This window comes from Nomascus leucogenys, chromosome 20 (assembly GCF_006542625.1).
Source record: "Nomascus leucogenys isolate Asia chromosome 20, Asia_NLE_v1, whole genome shotgun sequence".
Lineage (NCBI taxonomy): Eukaryota > Metazoa > Chordata > Mammalia > Primates > Hylobatidae > Nomascus > Nomascus leucogenys.
This window is the reverse complement of record NC_044400.1, coordinates 21751125-21776396: the sequence shown is the minus strand read 5'-3', so window position 1 is coordinate 21776396 and position 25272 is coordinate 21751125. Positions and strand designations below refer to the sequence as shown.

Here is a 25272-nt window from a genome sequence, read left to right as displayed (position 1 = left end):
CCTGGCCTCCTTATTTATCTCTCCTCTTTATTTTTTGGAATCAAACTCTCACCATCTGACATTTTATATATTTCACCAATTATGTTTAGTTTACATGTTTTCCATATAGCTCTCCCCACTGAACTAAATTCAATAAAGCAGGAGATCGAGACCATGGTGAAACGCCGTCTCTACTAAAAATACAAAAAGTTAGCCGGGCATGGTGGCGGGCGCCTGTAGTCCCAGCTACTTGGAGAGGCTGAGGCAGGAGAATGGCGTGAACCCGGGAGGCGGAGCTTGCAGTGAGCCGAGATGGAGCCACTGCACTCCAGCCTGGGCGACAGAGCGAGACTCCGTCTCAAAAAAAAAAAAAAAAAAAAAAAAAAGTGCTAGGCACATAGTGCACATTCAGTAATGTTTGTTGGATGAATTAATTTTTTTTTTTTTGGCCTGGTAATCATAGTGATATCAGTTCTAAAAAAAAGTTTATGAGACAATTAAAATTAATTTCAGTTCCTGTGATAATTTTCTTTTTGGCCTGGTAATCACAGTGATATCAGTTCTAAAAAAAAGTTTATAAGACAAACTTAATTTCAGTTCTTGTGATAATTTTTTGTTTTTTTGAGACAGAGTTTCGGTCTTGTTGCCCAGGCTAGAGTGCAGTGGTGTGAATTGGGCTCACTGCAAACTCCACCTACTGGGTTCAAGCGATTCTCCTGCTTCAGCCTCCTGAGTAGCTGGGATTACAGGCACTCACCACCACACCCAGCCAATTTTTGTACTTTTTTAGTAGAGACGGGGTTTCACATGTTGGCCAGGCTGCTCTGGAACTCCTGACCTCAGGTGATCCACCCACCTCGGCTTCCCAAAGTGCTGGGATTACAGGCATGAGCCACTGCTCCCAGCTGTGATTAATGTTTTTAAAGAAGCTATGTCAATAAAATTTTTCTTCTAGGAGTTTTGTTTTATATTTAGTACTTACACATAATTCTTAAAAAAATTAAAATTATTATATATTAAATGAGGTTAGGTCCTGAGGATAATTATTCAAACTAAAGTTGCTTAATGTCTTCAATCAAGTCATATCCATAATTACTAAGTAATAAACCCATGGCCAGCTAAAAGCTACATATGCTATTATCATAACCTTTCCATTATCCCAACAAACTAGTTAGAAAATAACACTGAGAAAATGACACCATTTACAATAAAAATTAAAACACACAAATAATAAGCAATACTTAGAAATAAAAACAGCAGGAAAGAGATTTGGCATATTTTAAGAAAGCTATAAAATCCTACTAGGATATATAAAAAAAGAAATAAAAGAAATGTACTGTGCATATTGTCTGACTCAGATGAAAGCTACATCTTGTGACTATTTTAATTCTTCTTAAATTATTATAACTGTTGAAACAAATTTTAATTAAAAAACTCCAGTTGAATATTTTGGGAGAATTTGAAAAAAACAAAGATAATAGAACGGGTGAGCCAAGAATATTTTCAAAGAGAGAAGTAAAGAGTGAAAATCTTTTAAAAATATTAAAATGAGTTATAATGAAGCATATTATAATTAAAAGACTGTAAGATTAGCATAAGAACAGAAAGACAGAATTCAACAGAAATAAACTCTGAAATGAATGAGAACTTAATACGTAGTTGGTATCACTGTTAATGATGTTGATTTAGTCAACCAATGGAGCTAGGAAACTGGCTAGCTATTTGAAACTATATAAGTAAATTCTCACCATACATCACAAGTGCTATGCATCTCTCTCCTCTCTATTAAACTCAGATAAATAAAGAGAAAATATAATAAATATTAATTTAGCCTTTTGATAGAAACAGGACATCTAAATAATAAAATCACTGGAAAAAATTACCCAAGAAAGCATTTGAGAAGAATTTGCCAAGTTTCAGAACTTCAGTTTTTTGACTCATCATATGTAAATTTTAACAAAATTCGAGAAACTGAGGAAATATTTCAAACAAGTGAAAAAGTGTGAACAGAGACTGCTATCTTTAATATAGCAAAATCTTAGTATGTCAACAGGGAAACAAATATGTATGTTCATATATACCAGACGTCAAAATAAACTAAGCATGTATAATGGGTAAATGGACAATTCAAAAAGAGACATATAAAATGGTTAATAAATATACAATTTATTTTATTTAAAAGTTTATAATTCTAATGTGATGAAGCAACAGAAATGAGATTTATCCTCCCACATGAAATGACTAAAAATATAGACAAAATATATAAAATAGAAATTTTTAGGACATTGGACATTGACTGATGAAGGACATTGATCCCTGAATGATGAAAAACAAACACATCAATCCTAGGATTGTTACAGCTTGCTACCTTGAAGAAAGAAGTTGAGGCATAGCAGAACTATCTGAAATGGAACATACAAAGAAATACGTGCTTTTTTAAAAGAAAACTGAACAGCATATTAGTGAGTCTGGGGAAAACTTCAAGTGGCCCAATCTACACATATTTATAATCCCTGAGAAAGTGGACAACAAAAAGTATTTGAAATAATAATAACTAAAAAATTTCCAAATTTGTTAAAAACACTTAACCTAGATAGTCAAGATATTCAATAAACTGAAGCGTAAGACATATGAAGAAAACTATACCAAGGCATATCACAATTAAAATCATTAAAATTAATCATAAAGAGAAATTATTAAAAGCATCTAGAGAGAAAAGATGCATTGTACACAGAGGAACAAAGTTAAGAATGATGGCATATTCTTATTGAAAAAAATGCAAACCAGAAGGTAGTAAACATCTTTACAGTATAGAATAAGAAATGTCAACCTAAAATTTTTGGTCCAGAAAATAATAAAATATTTAAAAGATTAAAGTGAAATAAAGACACATTAGAGCTGGAAGAATATATTACTTGCACACCTGGACTAAAAGGTAATTTAAAGGATGTTCTTCAAGCAGAACAAAAAGTGAGACTAGGTGGAAATCTGTATCTACACAAAGAAATGATGAACACTGGAATTGGTAGTCAGCTGGGTTAAATATATAAACATTTAAATACTATATTTAAATTTGTTTAAAAATAATTCACATTCAGACCAGGTGCAGTGGCTCATGCCTGTAATTCCAGCACTTTGGGAGGCCGACGCTGGTGGATCACCTGAGGTCAGGAGTTTGAGACCAGCCTGGCCATAACAGTGAAACCCCCATCTCTACTAAAAGTCCAAAAATTAGCTGGGTGTGGTGGCCCACACCTGTAATCCCAGCTACTGGGGAAGCTGAGGCAGGAGAATGGCTTGAACTTGGGAGGTGGAGATTGCAGTGAGCCGAGATCACACCATTGCACTCCAGCCTGGGCAACTGAGCAAAACTCTCTCAAAAAAATAAAATAAAATAAAATAAAAATAAAAATAAAAATAACTGACTTTTAAATGCAAAAATTATAACAATATATTTTGGGATTTATAACGTGTAGCATAAAATGTTTGACAACTATGGCATAAAGGTCAGAAATAGAGAAACAGAAGTATACCACTGTAGAGCTCATATATATATATATATATATACACACAGACACACACACACACATACACACACACACACAGTTGCCCTCCTCTGATATATCCCACTTCATATATAGTACATATATATACATATTCATATATATGTACATATATACATGTACATATATACAGGTACATATATACATGTACATATACATGTATATGTATATGCACTTACACATAATTCTTAAAAAAATTAAAATTATTATATATTAAATGAGGTTAGGTCCTGAGGATAATTATTCAAACTAAAGTTGCTTAATGTATATGTATGCATGTATATATGTACACACATGTACATATATATGTACATATATGTATATATGTACATATATACATATATGTACATATATATGTACATGTGTGTGTACATATATACATGCACATATATGTATATATACATGTATATATGTACATGTATATATATTATATATGTATGTGTATATACACATACATATGTACATACATACATAAATACTGGCCTGTTTACAGCTCACTACCTTGAAGAGTGAAGTAAAATAATAATATCACAGGAGGACAACTTTAATATAAAGCACACTAGACAAAATTTTAAAGAAACTAAAAGCAGAAGAAATGGAAGGTGTGTGGCAAGATAATAGACCTTAATGCAACAATAACAATGATCACATTAAAGGTGAAAGAGCTAAATACATTATTTAAAATCTAGAGATTTAATATGCAGAGTCTGTCAGACTGAATAAAAAAGCAAGACCCAACTCTTTGCAGCCTATAAGAAACATACTTTAAATATAAATACGTAATACCTAAATGTAAATACATAAATACATAAAAAGAAAAATAATGGAGTAAGATTTATAACATGTTTACAATAATCAAAAGAAAGATGGAGTGGCTATATTAATATCTGACAGAAAAGATTTCAAAGGAAATAATATAACCAAAAGTAAAGTCGCCCAGGCTGGAATGCAGTGGCATGATCTCTGTAACCTCCACCTCCCAGGTTCAAGCAATTCTCCTGCCTCATCCTTCCAAGTAGCTGGGATTACAGGTGCTTACCACCTGCCCAGCTAATTTTAGTATTTTTAGTAGAGATGGGGTTTTACCACATTGGCCAGGCTGGTCTCGATCTTCTGACCTCAGGTGATCCGGCCACCTAGGCCTCCCAAAGTGCTGGGATTACAGGCATGAGCCACCATGCCCAGCCAAGGTCATTTCTTAACAAGAAAGAGGTCAACTAATCAAGAGGAAAAAATGATCCTAAGCATATATGTATCTATACAATAAAAGAGTATGGAAATAAATGAAGCCAAAACTGATAGAACTGAAAGTAGGAAAAGGCAAACAGACAATTACAGCCTTTAAATAAAAATTATAGGAAGTCATTGTTTTGAACTAAGCTACTGCACTCGGCCTCAAAGGAACAGACTAAAAATCAAAATGGAGCCACCCATGCTGAGTTTCCGTGTCACCAAACCCAAACTGAGTTGTTACTTGACCGTCCTAGAAAGCAAGAGTGAGAGGTTAACAGCCTCATTTCCCAAACAGGCCAGTTTCAATCAGCATGATAATGAAGTTTCCTCTGCTTTAATTCTAACAACAAAATGTAACCTCAAGTGACCTGATGTTACCAGTTATTTTTCTACTGTTCCTGCTTTACAAGGAAAGTAACTTTGAAATGAGCAATCTGCTTTTTATTTTTTGTTACTTCTTTCTTTAGTTCTTTTCTATCTATAAAACCAGCCTCTTCTGCCTAGCTCATTGGGGCACTTTTTCTGTTTGATGGAATGCAATGTTGCTGAATTCTAGAATTGCAAATAAAGCAATTAAGATTTTTAGACTAAATTGTTGTAATTTTGTCTTATGGCATAGCCAAAGATTTCAACACCCTCTTTCATTAGTTGATAGAAAAAGTAGACAGAAATCAGTAAAGAAACAAAAGCTTGAATAATATATTCAATCAACTTGGCTTCATTGATATTTATAGAACATTCTATGTGGTGAACTTGAGGTAACAACTTTAAGAATAGGAAAGGTTTGAATTGGAGTTTGAAAAAAGGATAAATTTTGGATATCTAGAGGGAGAGGGAATTCCACATTAAAGAAAGATTGTGAAATAAGTTCAATTTAAATGTCTCTGCAACAAAAAATCAAATAAAACTAAACTACCTTGACAAAGCACACAGTCTGACTTAGAAATGAAAACAGAACACGAATGTAATACATTACATACTGGTATAATAATTACAAGAGCTACTAAAAAGTGTTCTATGAGTACACAGGAGGGAATAGTGTTTTCTAGTGGAAGAGATTGAGTGAATGGTTAATGGAGGAAGGGACACCTGCACAGGGCTTAATAAGAGATAGAATTCAAAAGCAATATGTAGGCTTAGAGGCTGTTAGAAAAAAGTAAAAAGGCAGGAACAAAGACACTGAGGTAGAAAGGTGGAATGCATGCTTGTAATCAAAGAGATTTCAGTTAAACTATATTGCAGAAAATGCAGTTGGAAAGTAAATAACAGTAAATGCAGTTGAAATATCATTAGGTCCCATTTTATGTAATAGTTGCAACTTTTAGAATTTAGTGAATACTTGTGAAATATTGAAATAAAATTGGATGTAAAAAGACAAAAGTTGACATCTATGCTTTTGTATTGACTGAAGTTTCTCTTCTCTTTTCCTCTAGTATCCATTTAATAGGTTTAGAACGTAATTAATTTAATCAATGCTTTCCTGGTGTTTATAGGACTAACATTTTAATACATAGAAAACAGGTAGACGTATTGTCTAAAAATATATATATTATTTGACCAAAGAATATTCTTAGAAATACTATCATTCTATTCCTTAATCACTTTACATAGTTAAGGAACACTGATTAGAATGGATTAGAAAGATTTGGAACCAACCCAAATGCCCATCAATGATAGACTGGATAACAAAAATGTGGCATATATACACCATGGAATACTATGTAGCCATAAAAAAGAATGAGATCATGGTCTTAGCAGGGACACTGATGAAGCTGGAAGCCATCATTTTCAGCAAACTAACACAGGAACAGAAAACCAAACACTGCATGTTCTCACTCAGAAGTGGGAGCTGAACAATGAGAACACATGGACACAGGGAGGCAAAAATCACACACTGGGGCCTGTTGGGGGGTGGGGGACAAGGGAAGGGAGAGCATTAGCACAAATACCTAATGCATGTGGGGCTTAAAACCTAGATGATAGGTTGATAAGTACAGCAAACCACCATGGCACATGTATACCTATGTAACAAACCTGCACATTCTGCACGTGTATTATGGTACTTAAAGTAAAATTTTAAAAAATTAAAAATAAAAAGAATGTGCCTCACAGGCATCCCCAAATCCCAGCTCCTTATTAAACATTTCCATACTCAAAAACAAAAAAATTAAACAAATTATACACACAACAAAAACATTGAGCATTTTTTAAAATTTCATAATTTCGGCTTTATGGAGGTGTATATATATATCAGTATGATATATCTCAGAATGTAAGTTTAGTTTTTGCTGGCAAAGTCCATAATAATGAATGAAATTATTTTGCTAGCTAGATATAGATACATATCATCATAAAAACGTGGTAAATCTTAGACCAAAAGGAGAAAAAGCAGAACCTGGAAATTCATTCAAATATTAGTGAGTGTAAAGAAAAGAAGTTGACTAGAAATTGCAAATTCCTAGAACTAGAGCTGCCAATCATCTTTCCTTTCCTTGAGGGAATATCTCAAATGAATCACATCACTTTTTACATTGAGATTTAACTTAGCCTAGAATTTTACAAGTTAGACTTGTCTCAGCCTCATTGATGAGAACAACATATTTATGGCAGCTTCTTTTCCAGCATTAGGTGAAACAGATACTCCACTTGATCCCTCAACTCAAGAAAACCAAAGTAAAACCAACCAACCAACCAGATAAAACACAAATATAAATTGGTGGCTCTAAAAAAAGGCACAACCCCCAAACACTGAAAATAAAGCTCATAAATCCACAAAAGCCAAATACAAACCGAAAGCTGGAAACGTGAAAAGTAAAGAAAGCATAAAACCAATGTTTTATTCACATACTAAAGACTTCGACCTTTCGTTCTAATGGCTTCATTGGTGGATGGGGTAAACAAAATCCACAGTGAGTCTAAAGGAGACCCTAAATAAATCCAGATCCCAAAAGCATTGTCTAAATGTGACAAAAGATAAACATGCTGCATAAAAGAGATTGGTGAAATGTTTTAATTTTTATTCCTGTTATGAGCTTGTACTGAGCTAATAAAAATAATTAATATTGACTAAAAATTTGAGCCATAAGTCCACACTTGGTTTGCATGGTAGCAATTCAGCATACACAATTAAAAATAAAACATAATACATAAATACAAATGCAACAAAAGCATCAAAGAATCCCCATAGATAAAATTCCAAGAAAGATAAGCTCATCTACAAATAAATAAATAGTACACAAGGAAAAGTATCACCATGACTGAGAGCCAGCAGAAATAACAAACAGGCAAGAGAAACCAATGCTCAAAAATAAGAGATATTTGTTTTATAAGATGTAAAATATCAGATAATGATGCTAAATATGTTGTTAAAAATACACATCAGGCCAGGCGCGGTGGCTCACGCCTGTAATCCCAGCGCTTTGGGAGGCCGAGGTGGGCAGATCACGAGGTCAGGAAATCGAGACCATCCTGGCTAACACGGTGAAACCCCGTCTCTACTAAAAATACAAAAAATTAGCCGGGCGTGGTGGCGGGCGCCTGTAGTCCCAGCTACTCGGGAGGCTGAGGCAGGAGAATGGCGTGAACCCCCGGGGGGGCGGAGCCTGCAGTGAGCCGAGATCGCGCCACTGCACTCCAGCCTGGGCGACAGCGAGACTCTGTCTCAAAAAAAAAAAAAATACACATCAGCAAAGCAAGAGTTAAAATATAGCTAAACATTTTTATAGAAAGCTCAGTGAAACTTCTAGTAACAATTTTTTTTAATTTAAGCAATGAATATAGAAAACCATTAGTCACACATGAAGAGAGAATTATTGGACTATAGAAGCAAGTATGACACAGAATTAAATACCAAAAGTCACCAAGAAAAGTTTATAAAATAACCATCTTAAAGTGAGATTTTAACACATTTTTAATAAGTGTTTAAGGAGGACAAGAAGTTATGACAATATTCTAATAGAAAATTGATAATTTTCTAAAATTGACAGCACCAAAACTTAGATTCAGAAAACTCAATGCAACCTAAACATGGTTAATGAAAAAATATCTTTAATTATGCACATACTAGAAAAAACAGAACACCTAAGAAAATTATCTTTTAAAAATATGACAGCTTCAATATTGCTTAGGTGTCAGTTATTTCTTTGCCAGGTGATTTATAGATTCGATACAATTCACATAAGAAATCCCTATGTTGTATTTTTTTTTTTAGAAATGATACAAAGTGATTCTAAAATTTATAAAGAAATGTAATACATCTAGATGAGTCAAAAGAACTTTGAAAAAGAAGAACAAGATGGAAGAACTACTACTCTTTGATTTTAAGATACTACTACCTGATGTTAAGATACGATATAAGGATGAATTTTATGGTATGTCAATTATATCTCAATTAAAAATGAAGAAAAGAGGAAGGAAGGAATAGGTTTGCAGTTGTAACATGCTTTCTGTGATTTAGCAAATTTTAATATGAAAGAGTAAGTTGCACAATCTGAATGGTCAACAAATCAGTTATGTTAAAATATACCTATATGAAGCAATAAACACATGAAAAGGTGTTCAGTATTACTAGTTATCAGTAAACTACAAATGAAAATAAAATAAATCCCACTGTTCATCAGTTGTGGATGATTTTAAAAGACTGATTATATTAAGTGTTGGCATAAATGTAGAACAAATGAAACTCTCCCATATGGTTCCTAAAAAATAAAATACAAAGTATGAGTACTTTCAAAAAAGCATGGAAATTCCTTATACAGGTAAACATGGAATTACTATGTGACTTAACAATTCTACTCTTATGTATTTACAAAGAAATATGAAAATATATGTTTACACAAAAATAAGCATACACATGTTTATAATAACTATACACAAAACTAAAAACAACACAAATGTTCATCCATAGGTGAATGGATAAACAAATTATTTTATAGTCACACAATATGATACTTCTCAGCAATATAACTGAACAAACTAAAATTATATTTAGAAAAAGAATGAAAGAGAAAAAATAATCAATTCAAATAAATGGAAGACAAAAGAAATATAATAGGACAGATAACAGCACATATAATGAAAACGGTAACATTTAAATTTATCAGTAATTAGAAGAAATGTAAACGAATATAATCTTCAACTAAAATACAGAAATTGGCAAAAAGATAAAAACATCATAATTCTCTCTCTCTCTTTTTGTTTAAAGGGCAGACCTAAATCATTAGGACCAGTGCTGAAAATAATAAGATGGAAAGGCTGATAATAAGCATGTATCAATGAAAAAAGGCTATTTTAATTTTAATATGAAAAATCATCTTTAATGCAAAAAATAGAGATAAACTTGGCCAATAAAAACCACAAAAGATTAAATTTATCCAGAAGATATAATAATTCTGTAGTTGCAGGAATTGAATAATAACAGCCTTAAAATACACTTAGAAAAATTAATAAGGAGAAATTGACGAGTTCACATTACAAAGGGATACTTTAGTGCACCTTTCTCAGGACATAGTGAAAATCAATGTTTATTACTTGAACATCAAAATGGATATGTTTGATTAAATGGACATATATATAACACTAACACTTTTAGGCACACATGGAAGTTTTAAAAACGTAAACTAGTACAACCACTATGGAAAACGAGTGGAGATTCCTTAAAGAACTAAAAGTAGAACTACCATTTGATCTAGCAATCCCACTATTGGGTATCTACCCAGAGGAAAAGAAGTCATTATATGAAAAAGATAGTTGCATATGCATGTTTATAGCAGTAAAATTCATAATTGCAAAAAATATGGAACCAGCCCACATGCCCATCAATCAACAAGTGGATAAAGAAATTGTGAGATACACACACACACACACACACACACACACACACACACCATGGAATACTACTCAGCCATAAAAACGAATGAAACAATGGCATTCATATCAACCTGGATGGAATTGGAGACCATTATTCTAAGTGAAGTAACTCAGGAATGGAAAACCATAGTATATTCTCACTCGTAAGTGGAAGCTAAGCTATGAGGATGCAAAGGCACAAGAATGATGCAATGGACTTTGGGGACTTGGAGGGAAAAAGTGAGAGGTGGGTAAGGGATGAAAGACTACACATTGGGTACAATGTACACTTCTCTGCTGATGGGTGTACCTAAATCTCAGAAATCACCACTAAAGAACTTATTCATGTAAGTAAACACCACCTAGTCCCCAAACCTCTGTTGAAATAAAAAAAAATAAAGGAAAAAAAATCAATTCACTAAACAAAAATTCCTAGAACTCTAATAAGAAACTGATGGGCTCATAAAATGGCTCATCAGCATCAAGTAAAACAAAAAAAATTAATTACACAAAATTAAATAATTGATAAAGATAAAAATTTATTCCCTTCCTAACTCATAAATCAATTGATATTTCAAAATATTTTTGTTTCTTGATCAGTTCTTTGGCCACAGTTCAATTATAGTCAGTAAGTTACAGAAAAGTACCAAACATGATTTCATTCAATTTGATGTGAAAATAATAAGAAAAGTTCAGAAGACATAGACTTACCCTGACAAATAAAGAGATATTTACACATATGTTAATAAAAGTACTCTATATCTGTACTAGTGAAAAATACCTAAGAGAGCATCTCAAAGAGATTTTTAATTTAAATGCTTATATTTGTTTCTGTTTTGTTTTGTTTTGAGACAGAGTTTGGCTCTTATCACCCAGGCTGGAGTACAATGGCCCAATCTCGGCTCACCACAATCTCTGCCTCCCGGGTTCAAGCAATTCTCCTGCCTCAGCCTCCCAAGCAGCTGGGAGGCATGTGCCACCATGCCCGGCTAATTTTTGTATTTTTAGTAGAGTGGGGGTTTCTCCATGTTGGTCAGGCTGGTCTCAAACTCCCGACCTCAGGCAATCCACCTGCCTCAGCCTCCCAAACTGCTGGGATTACAGGTGTGAGCCACCAAACCTGGCCTAAATGCTTATATTTGAAAGAAAGAATGAAAAATTTATAAGCTAGACATTCAACTTAATAATTGATGAATAAAATGGATATAAAAAGTAGAAGAAAAATAATAATGGCAAGAAGGTAAACTAGTAAAGTACAAAACACAGATAACTAGAGAACAACCAGCCAGAAAATACAGTTCACTGAAAAAAAAAATAGAGGGATGGAGGAGAGACAATAAGGCAGAGCAAGAGCAATAAAGGAAGAACGTGAGTGCAAATGAGAGCAAGAGAGTGCCCTGGCAAAAGCAAGAAGGCACCAGTAAGTCATAATAGAAATCAAAATGGGATATTACTGCCACAAGTGAAATGATTAAACATATAATAAGAGGATATTATATATTACTGTTTGTATGTATTCTTGAAAAGTTATATGAAGTGAAAAAATATTCTTTTCAAAGGACTAAAGGTGACTCCAGAAGAAATGAAACAAAATCTTAATAGTCTTTTATTGGTTACATAAATTTAAAAACTAATTAAATTTTTAATCCCACACAGAAAGCAATGGCTCCAAATGTCTTTATAGTCTAGTTCCAATTTTAAACAAACTTTTCCAAGCAATCAGTATAGCAAGAACATTGTTTTCCAACCCATTTTATGAGTTTAGCATAACCTAATTTGAACCTGAAATCAGTGCATTTCAAGAAAAAAGAATCACAAGGTCTACTGAATCTTCGGATAAACAGTGTTTTTTATATGCTGAGAAAGTCAACTTTTAATTTATAACTCAGTCACAGATATGCATATTTGTTTGATTGACCTGGAATATTTTTTCCATTTAAGATGAAGTCATTCATATTTTCACTTGTTTGTATCCTATGTCACTCTTTTAGTTTTCCAGAGTCATTTGCTCTGAGGCACATCAAGTATACAATGATGATTTGGGGAAAAAGATTTTGAACTTCTAAATGTGAAGCCTAGAGTGTTATTTTTCCATGGTTTATAGGCTCAGCTTCTAATTTCTCAGTGGCTATGGAAGATCCCCTATCGTCTTTGCCCAGTCTTCCTCTCGTTCTTATTGCCTATCATTCTTCTAATAACAGTCAACTACTTCATTTCATGTTCTCCACACATGCTCCCCTCACTGACACTGTGCATTTGCTTGAGACTCTTTTCCTTCCCCTCTACCTGCTGATCACCACTCAGCTCATGTTGCCCTTTCCCATGAGGCATTTTACAACCCTTTGAATCTTCTCTAAATTTCCATGAATGTTTGTAAAAGCTTATTTGGTCCTTTATGCTTATTTATGTGTACAGTAAGTAGAGCATTGAAATACATAGGCCCTAAGCCATTTGTAAATTATTACATATATCAGGACTTTTGAGGAGTAAAATGTTCCCTACTGCATGTACATTTTTGTATGTGGGAAAAACATATAACATAAAATTTACTCTATTAACTACTTTTAAACACACATAGTGTCAGATATATGTTTGTTTCTGTGAAACAGATTTCCAGAACTTTTTCATTTTGCAAATATGAAACTAGACAAAAATTCCAAGAACTCTAATAAGAAACTGATGGGCTCATAAAATGGCTCATCACTAAATGAGACCACCTTGCTCTCACGTTCTTCCTTTACTGCTCTTGCTGTCCCTTTTTGTCTCCCCTCCATCCCTCTCTTTTTGTTCAATGAACTGTATTTTCTGGCTTGGTTGTTTTCTATTTATCTTTGTTTTTTACTTTACTAGTTTACATTCTTGTCATTATTATATATCCATTAAAAAACAACTTCCCTTTTTCCTCTCCCCTCAAACCCTGGCAACCGCCATTTCACTCTTTTTTTTTCATGAACTCAACCACCCTAGATACCTCATGTAATAAGTAGAATTATACAGTATTTGTCCTTCTGTGACTGGCTATCTTCACCTAGCACAATGTCCCTAAGGCTTAACAGTGCTGCAGTCTGAGACAGGATTTCATTTCACTTTTTAATATATCTAGGGTTTCCATTTCTTTGGGATGATCACTTTCTTAGATGTTTTCCTTTAAAAAAAAAAAAACAAAAAAAATGAAAAACTATTCTTTACTACTAGGGATGCACTTTCAGTTATTTACTTGTTTGTGTTATGTTGGAGGACCAATGCTCAGAAAATATTTTTACTTATCTGTTGAATATTGCTGACAACAAGAGTAGAATACTGCAAAGGCATGGTACACTGCAGATGTTTGAAGTGGAGAGAGGATGGTCGTGATTTGCACTGATTTGTATTTTACTCATTTGTTAAGTGGTTTTTGATACACCCACCTATCAGTGTGTACCACTAAAATTTATGCCCCAATTAAAGTTACCAGTTATTTTATGTCATGGATCTCTAGGTTACTTATGAATAGTAGAAAATATCATATGTTTAAATCCATGAATACCAATAATTTGCTTTATTTCTAAACTAAAATAGTTCAAGGTCTCCCTTTTCCTTTCATCTTTTTATTTTATTTTATTTTTGAGATGGAGTCTCGTTCTGTCGCCCAGGCTGGAGTGCAGTGGTGCGATCTCGGCTCACTGCAAGCTCCGCCTCTCAGGTTCACGCCATTCTCCTGCCTCAGCCTCCCGAGTAGCTGGGACTACAGGCGCCCACCACCACGCCTGGCTGATTTTTCTATTTTTAGTAGAGATGTTAGCCAGGATGGTCTCTATCTCCTGACCTCGTGATTAGCCTGCCTCGGCCTCCCAAAGTGCTGGGATTACAGGAGTGAGCCACCGCGCCCGGCCTTTTTACCTTTATAATATATTGTCCACTGATGTGTTAAAAACAAGCCCAGTAGGCTGGGTATGGTGGCTCACACCTGTAATCCCAGCACTTTGGGAGGCTGAGGCGGGCGGATCAAGAGGTCAAGAGATCGAGACCATCTGGCCAACATGGTGAAACCCCGTCTCTACTGAAAATACAAAAATTAGCTGGGCTTGGTGGTACTTGCTTGTAGTCCCAGCTACTCAGGAGGCTGAGGCAGGAGAATCGCTTGTACCCGGGGAACCCGGGAGGTGGAAGTTGCAGTGAGCCCAGATCGCGTCATTACACTCCAGCCTGGCAACAGAGTGAGACTCCGTCTCAAAAAAACAAAAAACAAAAATAAAAAACAAACTCAGTAAGTATCTATATGAGGTCTATTTTCCCACTGTCAAAATAATGTTGAATCTGACATAACATTTACTGCAATAAGTAAATGCCGTGCAGAGAGCACAGCTGACGTAATTATGCACACTGGTCATTTGCTAGTTTCTAAGCCTGTGTCTGTTTTCCTAAGATTGCGATACATGCTAGTTTTTTTGTGTGGAGAATATTCTGCTTCAAGAGATTTATTTGACCAGCTTCCATTTGTTATTTAGGTATAGGTTTAAATATAACCTCATCAGAGAGTCCTAAATTGACCACTCAATCTAATGACACTGGCCACTTCTGCAGTTACCTTTTATGTATCAGTTTTTCTTTGTTTTCTTTATGAGGCTTATTACTATATGAAACTGTGTTTTTCATTTACCTCTTTACTGTTTCCCCTCTCTGGAACACAAGCTTCATGAAAGCGAACCCCCCTTTTGTCCTTTTGTTTCTCTACTTCTAACACCAGGTGCCAACTAACTGCCCAATAATTGAATTAACAAATGACTGACTGTATATAATACTAATTATGCTATTTATTTTTAAAGGATAATGCAGCGGAATCGTAATATAATGAAGCATGTAATTACATATGTATACATACAAACAATACATATATGTATGTATGTATACATGTATTATATATATACATTTCAGACTCTGGAATCCACTTCCTCTGCTATCAAATCTTGCTACAGTGAGGTTTTCCATGTTAATAAGTATGAATCCCAGTCAATATGGAACTTAACTGTAACCAACTGGCCTCCTGTGAATGTGTAATAGGATATTACATAACACAGATACACATAGAAAGATAGATCCAGCATTTCTACTATTTACCTTTCCAAAAATGCTTAATCTTCTGGAGTCAATGTAAGGCAGTTTCAGCAAAAATCTGCAATGAAAACAAAAACAATAGTTATATCTTTGTGAGTTAAATGAATATACAAATATATAGTTGGCATGCATACATACAAAACAACAGCTAATGACTAGAAATGCTTTACTAACTATAGCTCTATTCATGTATAAGGGTCATATACTCCAAAAATCTTGCTACTCAAAGTGATGGCCTAGTAGTTTGGTATCACCTGAAAGCTTGTTATAAATGCAGAAGCCTGGGCCCCATTCCAGGCCTACTGAATCAACATCTACATTTGAACAATATCATATCTGGTTTCTGTGTGCTATTATAAAGAACCCACTAACTTTCTTAGGTCACACATTCATGCCAGTGTGATAATGGTATCTGTGAAACTTCAAGAATTGTGATTAACTGAGGATACAACAGACATTGTGGATTACTGTAAACAAATAATATAGTGGTATAATTAAAATGTATCCAACTTTCATAAATCCAAAGTAAATTTTAATTCCAGAGGGGAAATATGAGAATTCTTTTATTATAGCACTAAGGGTGACAGGTACTTGAAAAAAATGAAATAGGCTTTATGATTAACTTACAAAATTGCTCGATCACTAAAACAGAAGCCTTGAGTCAGGGTTAGTAATATTACATGTCATATACCTAGACTCTGTCATTATTGAAAACAGAGAAGAAAAATGTGCACCCACTTACTTCACAGCTGTTATTTGGTCCTTTACTTCTACTGAACCTAATCTTCGATGAATCTCCTGCAAAATTTTCAGACCCTGGAATCCACTTCCTCTGCCATCAAATCTTGCTACAATGACATTATCCATGTCAATGAGTACGGAATCCCAGTCAATATGGAACTTATCTGTAACCAACTGGCCTCCTGGCTCTTCATCCCTGCAAATACCAACATATTGGACCAAAACAAGAGCAATTGAAAATCTGGTAGAAATTTTAGCTTTCATACGCACAAGTTAAGTAATGGGAAAGAACTGTGCTGGCTATTAAAATTTCTGTTAATTCTTGATAATAAACCTGAAGGTAAAATTACAATTTTCCTTTGTAAAATTGTATTTTCCTTCGTAAAACTGTAATTGAAAAGTTCCCTGAATGAAATGAAAGTATGACTTAACATTGCGGTAGAAATTAGTTTAGCTCATTTCTCAATGGGGAAAAATGAATAAAATGGATAGTACTTTCCCAAAGGCATTTCTAAAGAATGAATGTCAAGTTGGTAGACAGATCTATCTTTATCGGATTTCTTCCAGAGTGTTTTAGAAATGTATTGCAAATGGCTTCCAAGGGCTGAAGGGCAGCATCCATTATGAAAAGTTGATAATAATTTAACAGGAAATGTGCAACCACACATAATGTTAAACTTAAAAAAAAACTGCATTAGTATTTCCTGAATTGTTTTGTTCATTTGTTTGTTTTTGTGGTGGAATTCTCACTGAAGAAAATTTGAACAAGCAGTGAGAAAAATTCTTTTTTTTATCACTAAAGTTGACAGCAAGAAGAAGCATAGATATATATGTTTGAAAAATTTGAAAGTTCGAAGGAAAGAAAGACACACAAATAATAAAGCATGAATGTTCTTTCCAGAGGGAAAAGAAGGTACAATTTTAAAATGTCAGCTTAAAATATTTATTAGTTTATTTTCTAGAATACAGAAAAAGTAAAAAGTCAGACTCTGAAACAATCACATGGAGTATCTAGATCCATACCTAGGTATAGTTCCAACAGGCAGTTGTGCATGTGATAGATTTGAAGACCATTTAAACATCCAACCCTGAAAGGATCTCCATTGTTAGTTGGCCAACCTGTGAGAAATTCCCACCCTACTCACTCTTCAAGGTTAAAAACACCAAACTCTCCTGCCTTCCTCTTTATGTAAATGTTTATCTAGAAGCCCCAATACACAAACCATCTCCAATAACAAGTTCTAGGTTATTAGATTTACTACAGCAAATAAGTTCTCAGCAACAAATGAAACTGAGCAGATACAGAGGTTTTGTGGAACCAGTAAGTTACATAAAGAAGTAAGTAGAGAATCAGACAAAACACAGAGCAACTAAAATTTATTAAAAGCTGTTAGGGGCTGAATTGTGCTCTCCAAAATTTATATGTTGAATCCCTAACACCCAGTTGCTTGGATTGTGACCATATTTGGAGACAGGTCCTTTAAAAAGGTAACTAAGTTAAAGTGAAACCACAAACGTGGGCTGTAATTCAATCTGACTGGTGCCCATTAAAGAAGAGGAAATTTGGACACACAAAAGATCCTAGAGGTGCACAGGTACAGTGGGACTACCATATGAAGAGGTGCAAAGAGGGTGGTTTTCTGCAACCCAAGGAGAGCCCTCAGAAATAACCAATCCTGCTGGCACATTGATCTTTGACTTCTAGCCTTCAGAGCTGTGAGAAAATTAATTTCCATTGTTTAAGATAACCAGTCAGTGATATTTAGTTATGGTGGTCCTAGCAAACTAATATAAATGCCTTCTGTGGTCTAAGCACTTAAGATCCATTATGTCATGCACTCCATATTTCCAAAATTTAGTAAATCTTTTTGGGAGTAAGTTTTCTGTTATGTGGATTATGAGATGTATTATAATATAATAAAGAAACACCGTAAATAAACTGTGCCATAGAAATTAATGAATCACAACTCTCCTCCATTCTTTTCTAAATCACTCATTTAATGTGATCTTCAGTGATTCAAATCTAAATATGCCTTGTCTTTCCACAGTGTTTGCCACCTAGATATTTTTTCTTTTCTTTTATATTTTCTTTTTAAATGTATTTTAATTTATGCAACCTTGGCTCTTGATCAGATAATTTGAAATTTGTTACTACCCATATCCCCATGCTGTAACCTAGAAGTCTAATATCTTCATTCAGAAGTAAGCCTGGAATTGCTGGGGTTTTTTGTTGTTGTTTTGTTTTGTTTTGTTTTGTCTTCAGTTGCCCAGTTGATCCTGATACAGTTTGTTTAACATTTGAGAACTAGCATGAATCATGCCTAGCATAATTTCTAGTATGCATAGGACACAGCCAATGCTTGTTGAAGTAGACCTTCTTCAGGGAAAATAGATGAAGTTTAAAATGGAAAGGCCTTAAAAAGACTTGAGTTTACGTAAAGACACTGTATTTTGAAGCTTGTGGATTTATTGCAAATATTTTGATTCACAAAGAACAGGTACCAAAGATGAACTTCACCTTTGAATGCTAAGCTGAGTAAAAATACCAAGGTTGAATCTCAACTTTACTACAAACATAGGCAAAAATAACTGAAACACTAGGACTCAGTCTGTGTCTATAATGATGGCAAATACTACTGTGTTTTCCTCAAAGACATTTTGTAAGCATTAATGGCATAAGGCATTTGAAAATACTTTACGAAGTGTAATGAGCAAAACCATGATTAGATTTATAGGACAATGACAACTGTTTTTCTTCTTTTACTTGAAGATAATTTTGCTTATGTTGAGCATATTTCTTTGAGTTACACTTAAAAATGGAGAACTAGATAAAGAATTTTGGCTAGTTGTACAGTAATTAAATGCACAATATCTACGGATAAAGCATAATTGCTATGTAATATGAGCTATTATGTCAGAGGTACTCCCATTTTCTAGATGGACCAATGAAATCTAAAGCTTTACAAGGATATAAAAAAAGTGCAATCAACAGACCCTTGGAGTGATCACCAGAGTGTCCTTAACTTTTAAGGCAGGATTGTTCACCTTTAAACTCTGGCAGCAGTGCTAAGGCAACATAAGATGTTTTGTTTATTTAGAAGATATAACTTTCCAATATACATATGACACGTTGCCTTTTTCACAGCGATTTTAGAAGTTCACAACTAAGTTATGTTTAGTTAAAATGTAAATAAGTCAGACATTTTATGGCAGGCAAATAAATTATTTTAAGATAGGGTTTAAAATAAGGCACAGTTTTCAAACTCACAATTAGTAAATGGCTAAAGGTTTTTTAAAACAATCCTTTACTCATTACTGCTACACTCATAGAAGAAAACTACAATTTCACTCTTTTGTTCTTTTCTCTTAATTGCCATTTTAAAGTTTAACCTAGTCTTTTCAAGGTTTAAATGTTAGATCACGAAGTGGTATCAATTCATTATGAACCAAAGACTTTGAACCCGTTTCTGTGATCTAATTGGGTGTTGTTTCTTTTTCTTTGGTACACAATCTAGGCATATCTATTTCAACATACACTTAGAAGAACATGGATTATGATGCTAATCATTGACGTTATAAGGAACAAACCAGGCATGGGCAGGAAAATGAGGGGCATTACTTGTTCACAAAGTGTTGAGCAGAAAATACTAGACTTATAAATAAAGCTAAGCAAAGAGTACTTATTCAGTAAGGTAGGAATAGCAATACATTTGGTGCTAGGGATAACCACACAGAATGTACTACAGACAAATCATCTATCTTATAATAAATGGGTACCATGACTCATGTGTGTATTGGCTGTGCAAGATTGCTGAGCTCCAATTGATTTAGTTATTTTTGTTTCTTTCTGAGTGTCTCCCTCATTTTCCTTCTACACAATTTTGCTTTTTTATCTCTATCTCAGAAATCTTTGGGGATTCACAGTAAGAAGGGTGTTTCAAGGTTGAGAGTGGGGACATATGACTTTGTTGAAATTTGCGGTGAAAAGAACAATTCCATCTGTTTGAAGCAGTGAAAAGGTCATAGCAATATGAAACTTGTCTATTTCCTAACACAAGCAGCAGAATCAAATTAAGACTGCAAACTTTTCTTAGAAGTTAAGGTCTTTGAGGGCAGAATCCTCATCTATTTCTATACCTTCAACACTGAATGTGTCTGTATGGATGAGTTCACAATCTAATAAAATATAGAAAAATAGAATAAAACAAACAATACTGAATAGATTTTTTAAATGACAGAACAAGTCACCTCTTTATGGCATAACAAAACATCATTTATACCAAAACTGGATTAAAGTGTAGAGATTTGTTCAAACTACATGTTTGATCGGGTTCACAAAGTGTTTCAATTAAATTCTAAAAAGAGGGTTGAATTTATATTCAGAAGACTAAGGTTTTAGTCCTTGATTTCATTATCAATCTGCTGAGGTACCTTGAGCAATTAATCGTTCTTTTTATTTTTATTTATTGTTTTCATTGTTAAGTAATATTTGGTGTTAAATAGTTAAGATCACAAATTATCAAGGCAGTACATTTTTTTTTTTTTTTTTGAGATGGAGTCTCGCTTTGTCACCCGGACTGGAGTGCAGTGGCACGATCTTGGCTCACTGCCAGCTCCGCCTCCTGGGTTCAGCAATTCTCCTGCCTCAGCCTCCCGAGTAGCTGGGACTGCAGGCTCCCGCCACCACGCCTGGCTAATTTTTTGTATTATTAGTAGAGACGAGGTTTCACCATGTTAGCCAGGATGGTCTCGATCTCCTGACCTCGTGATCCGCCTGTCTCGGCCTCCCAAAGTGCTGGGATTACAGGCGTGAGACACCACACCCCATTAAAAGTACATTTTTGAAAGCTCTTACCCTTATCAGTAAAGCTTTAGTTATAATAAATGGAAGGAAGAATATTATTCTAATGAGAGGACTTCTGACGACCAGTTGAAAGCATGGCAGAATTTGTCAGCTGCTTATCTGTGTCCACTGGGGCAATGGAAAGAGGGGACATAGAGAGAATTGCTTTATAGTCATCTCAGTTCATCGCTCTTTCTAGCCCTACAACAGGTTCACTCAGTTGCATGAGTACCTCTTTGAGAGCTAGAATCCTTGAGAACCAAGGGTTGCAATTTAATTGTAGGTATTATGAATTTAAAAAGAATGTGAAGGGAGGAGTAAAGAACAGAATAAAAATCAAGGTAAGGAAAAGGAAACAGCATGCAAAGAATAATATTACCTTATATGCTGAAGCATAATCAACTATCAGTGCTTCCATTTTATTCTCCATGACAATTCATTTCAGGTAGAATATGAGATTAACATAGGATAGTAGCTTCAAACAATATTTGCCTTGGTTTAATTAAAAATTTACTTTATGGAGATTTACAATCCATGATGATTTAGTTGCAGCATATGTATATCTAAAGTATAATGAAGTTTGCCCTCTTTCAAGCAGTATGTACACATCGATCCACATATTGGCTAAGGGCCTCTTGGGCCAATTCCTTCTATTTATCTCTTTATTATTTTTAAATTTCTTCTCATAGATGGATGGATTTTCCTACATGAAGAATGGCTGAATGAATTTTCTCATACACTGTATTTACTTCATTATGTAAGGAATTACATTATTTTTTTCCTACCAGAGAACTGTTTCTTGTCCACATTCCTATCTTCTTCCATTAGGGATATTGTTAAGATAATCTTCAAATTCCTCACCCTAGTTTATTTACATGTAGCTTTTGGTTGAATTCCTTTTTTTATAAGTCATAACCCAGAAAGCATTTGATACGATCAAGGTTGTTCATGCTGCTACCAAGACCCTATCTCCCAGTTCTAAGATTTTTCTTTCTGGCAGTGATTATGATGAAGGCTACCTGATAATGTATAAAAAATTCTGTTCATAAATTAAATTTTCAAACTGTACTAATCTCCAACTCACTTGTACTCATCTATTTTTATTCTCAGACTTTGTCCATTGTCAAACCTTTAGAAAAGTTGCCTGCATTCATGACCTAGACTTTATAAAGAAGTAAGCATGTCACTGTGAAAAGGTACAGATGATATGGGGATCAAATCAAACTGAGTTGAGCCCACGTCCAGTGGCTTTAGACATCTATGCCTAAGTTTGCTTTTAATTTGGTATAGAGGGTGATAATAGCATCTACCAAGTAGAGTTATGGCAGGGATTAAATGAGATTCTATATGTAGCTTCGTAAAATACCTGGTCCTTGATACAGGTGTTCAATATTATTAACCTAGTTCTGGACAACACTTTGGGACCCGACCTTTCACCTTCCATTCCTCTTGTAGAAGCTGAGCCACCCAAATCTGGCTATTTCTATGCAACTCTGCATCAATAATTCTTGCACTCTTATTCAGGAACATAATTTCCCAGGGAAGGTGGTTTATGTCATCGAAGTGTTCTTGACCTGTAGTCTATTCGCACAAATACACATAATTTTAAAATCTCTTTATTATTCTAATAGTTTTTATGTCACATAACTAAATCTTTGCTGACTTGAATTATAGTTACATAGCCATACAAATGGAAAAGAAATATTGTGCCTTTCACACATGTATATGATGCTCAGCATGTATCTCTTGAACAAGTGTCTGTCACTTTTGCAATTTTATTATCCATATGTTAAAGGTATCTTATGAGCTCCTTCATAGTTAGATTAGTAACAATGATTGCTTTTAAACTGCTAAAATCCAGAGTGCCTCTGAACTCAGTTATAGTTTGATTTTAAAGAAAAAATTCTTAAGTATTTTCACTTATTCATATGTGGGTCTATTCAGTACATTTTAGCGTCGTTAATATTGTTATCTGTGACTTCAGATAAACCTGAAAAATGCATTTAATGTTTTTCCTCAATCAGAATTTTTTGTGTTTTTAAAGAATTAAAAAAACATATATTGATGTTTTAATGTTATTTTTTTTTCTTGATCTCCAAGTTTGGGTGTTTTGCATTAATAAAATTGAATCATTTTTTGGATCTCTCCCCTAGCCTTCCTCCTACTTCTCCCTTTTTTCTCTCTCCTATTTTTAATGAAATAGTTTTCCTCATGCCATGATCAACTATTATCGGCCAAAGGCACTCTTCCTTGTCTTGAAGGGAATTTGATACTATTTTGCTCTTTATCTTGAATGAAAGCCACAGATTGTCTCCTTAGCCTGATGCAAAAACCACATAATGACCATCATGAGAGTAATGAAGAAAAAACAGAGTCCAGTTGTTTAAATGAAGTTATTTGTACTATAGTACAAATCCAAAAAATGAAAGCCTTATTGTTATACAAGTTGAAACACTGAACAGCATGGATATTAATGAGCCAGTTCTAAAACTCAAAAATGGACTGTTCGCATTATCCACACAAAATTAACCTCAGGATAAACATCTTAGACAGCACATGAAAATATAAGAATAGAACCAATAGACAAGGACCTCCGGGACATCTCCTAGCCAGAAATTGTTCAATAAAATAGAAGGAATGTCCAATCTCCTAATCATCTTTGCTGTCAAATTCTTACTACATTAATTCTTATCCTTTGGCCAATTTTCATTTGAGATAATTTCTAACAGTGTGGGTGAGTAAGTAGAAAAGGAAGAGGCTTTGATGATCTTTTCTTTCAGTTGCTGCAAATAGCTATATCATCACAGAGCTAGGATAGCATTTGATTTATTCTCTTGCACTTAGAAAGGGTCATACCTAAATTATTCATGGTTAAAAGAAAGCTTAGCACATTTTATAAACACACCAAAGACAGGAGAATTTATCTCATTTTTCATGTGCACAAAACTGCAATGTGACTCTCCTATGCAGCAAGTCCACTTTGGATATGATCATGGAAAATATTCTACATGCTTGTTTCAGGAACCGGGGGTCGGGGGGGCAATTTAGATAAAAAACAGAACAAAGTGTGTGTATCTTTAAAAAAGAAGCAGGTACCAATCTCCACAACAACTTAGATTTCCGTATTTTTTCAAGGAGAGGGCAATTCAGCATGGGAATGTAGTTAGTACAGTACTGAGGCTGACAATACATGGGCTACATATCAAGGGATACATATCTGTGCAATGGATTGATAATACAGGAATGGATGCTAATTATTACTAACTTTCAACCTGTATTTCATCCTTGGTAGGGCATCCTGACACCTTCAGTAATGTATGGTGGTGACACGATACTGGTTTTCTAACTATATAATCCTTTACCTGCATTCTAAAAATCCATTTGTCAACTGGAAAGTGTGGTTATATAAACATAGGGAATTTTACATCTTAGCTTAGTTTTTGCATCAGTTAAATAGAAATAATAATGATTATAGTACTAAGTATGAGCAGGCATTAGCAGAACTATTTTGCAACTTAGTAAACTGACATATAGAGGTAAAGAAATTATAAACCGTAGATAGATAAATAACACCAGTTTTTTGAGAGAACACAATTATAAAAATTGACCTCAACAAAATATTCACTTATACCTTCGGCATATAAGCAATTATATCCTCAATGCAAAAGGAAATTTGAATTCTTAGCCAGAATAAGATTATAAATTTAAGGTGTTAAAAAATCTCTTTTATTTATTAAGTTCTAATTATGGGTCTTTTTCTGAATTTACACCACATATTTCAAATTCCTTTATCCCTAGAATTTTTTGGGGGGGAAAAGTAATAAAAGCTTGTATTGCACATTGTTGCTGAGTTTTCACTTCTTAGTAGATGTCCAACATGAGGCATATTGCTCATCAATTCTGTCCCTCAAGTGTCCTCACCTGCAAAAATGGGGATTAGAATATCTGCCCTGTTGTAATCATAATGCTGTG

The 25272-nt window shown here is 34.2% G+C and overlaps 1 protein-coding gene across 1 annotated transcript in view; it reads right to left on the bottom strand.

Moving 5' to 3' along the window:
- Nucleotides 1-25272, bottom strand: part of DPP10 (dipeptidyl peptidase like 10) — a 731390-nt gene that overhangs the window by 46629 nt on the left and 659489 nt on the right. The window contains exons 20-21 of the mRNA XM_003275193.3: nucleotides 16459-16653; nucleotides 15720-15774 (exon numbers count right to left, since the gene is read on the bottom strand). Coding sequence (XP_003275241.1) covers nucleotides 15720-15774; nucleotides 16459-16653 — 250 coding nt within the window. The remainder of the gene's footprint in view (nucleotides 1-15719; nucleotides 15775-16458; nucleotides 16654-25272) is intronic.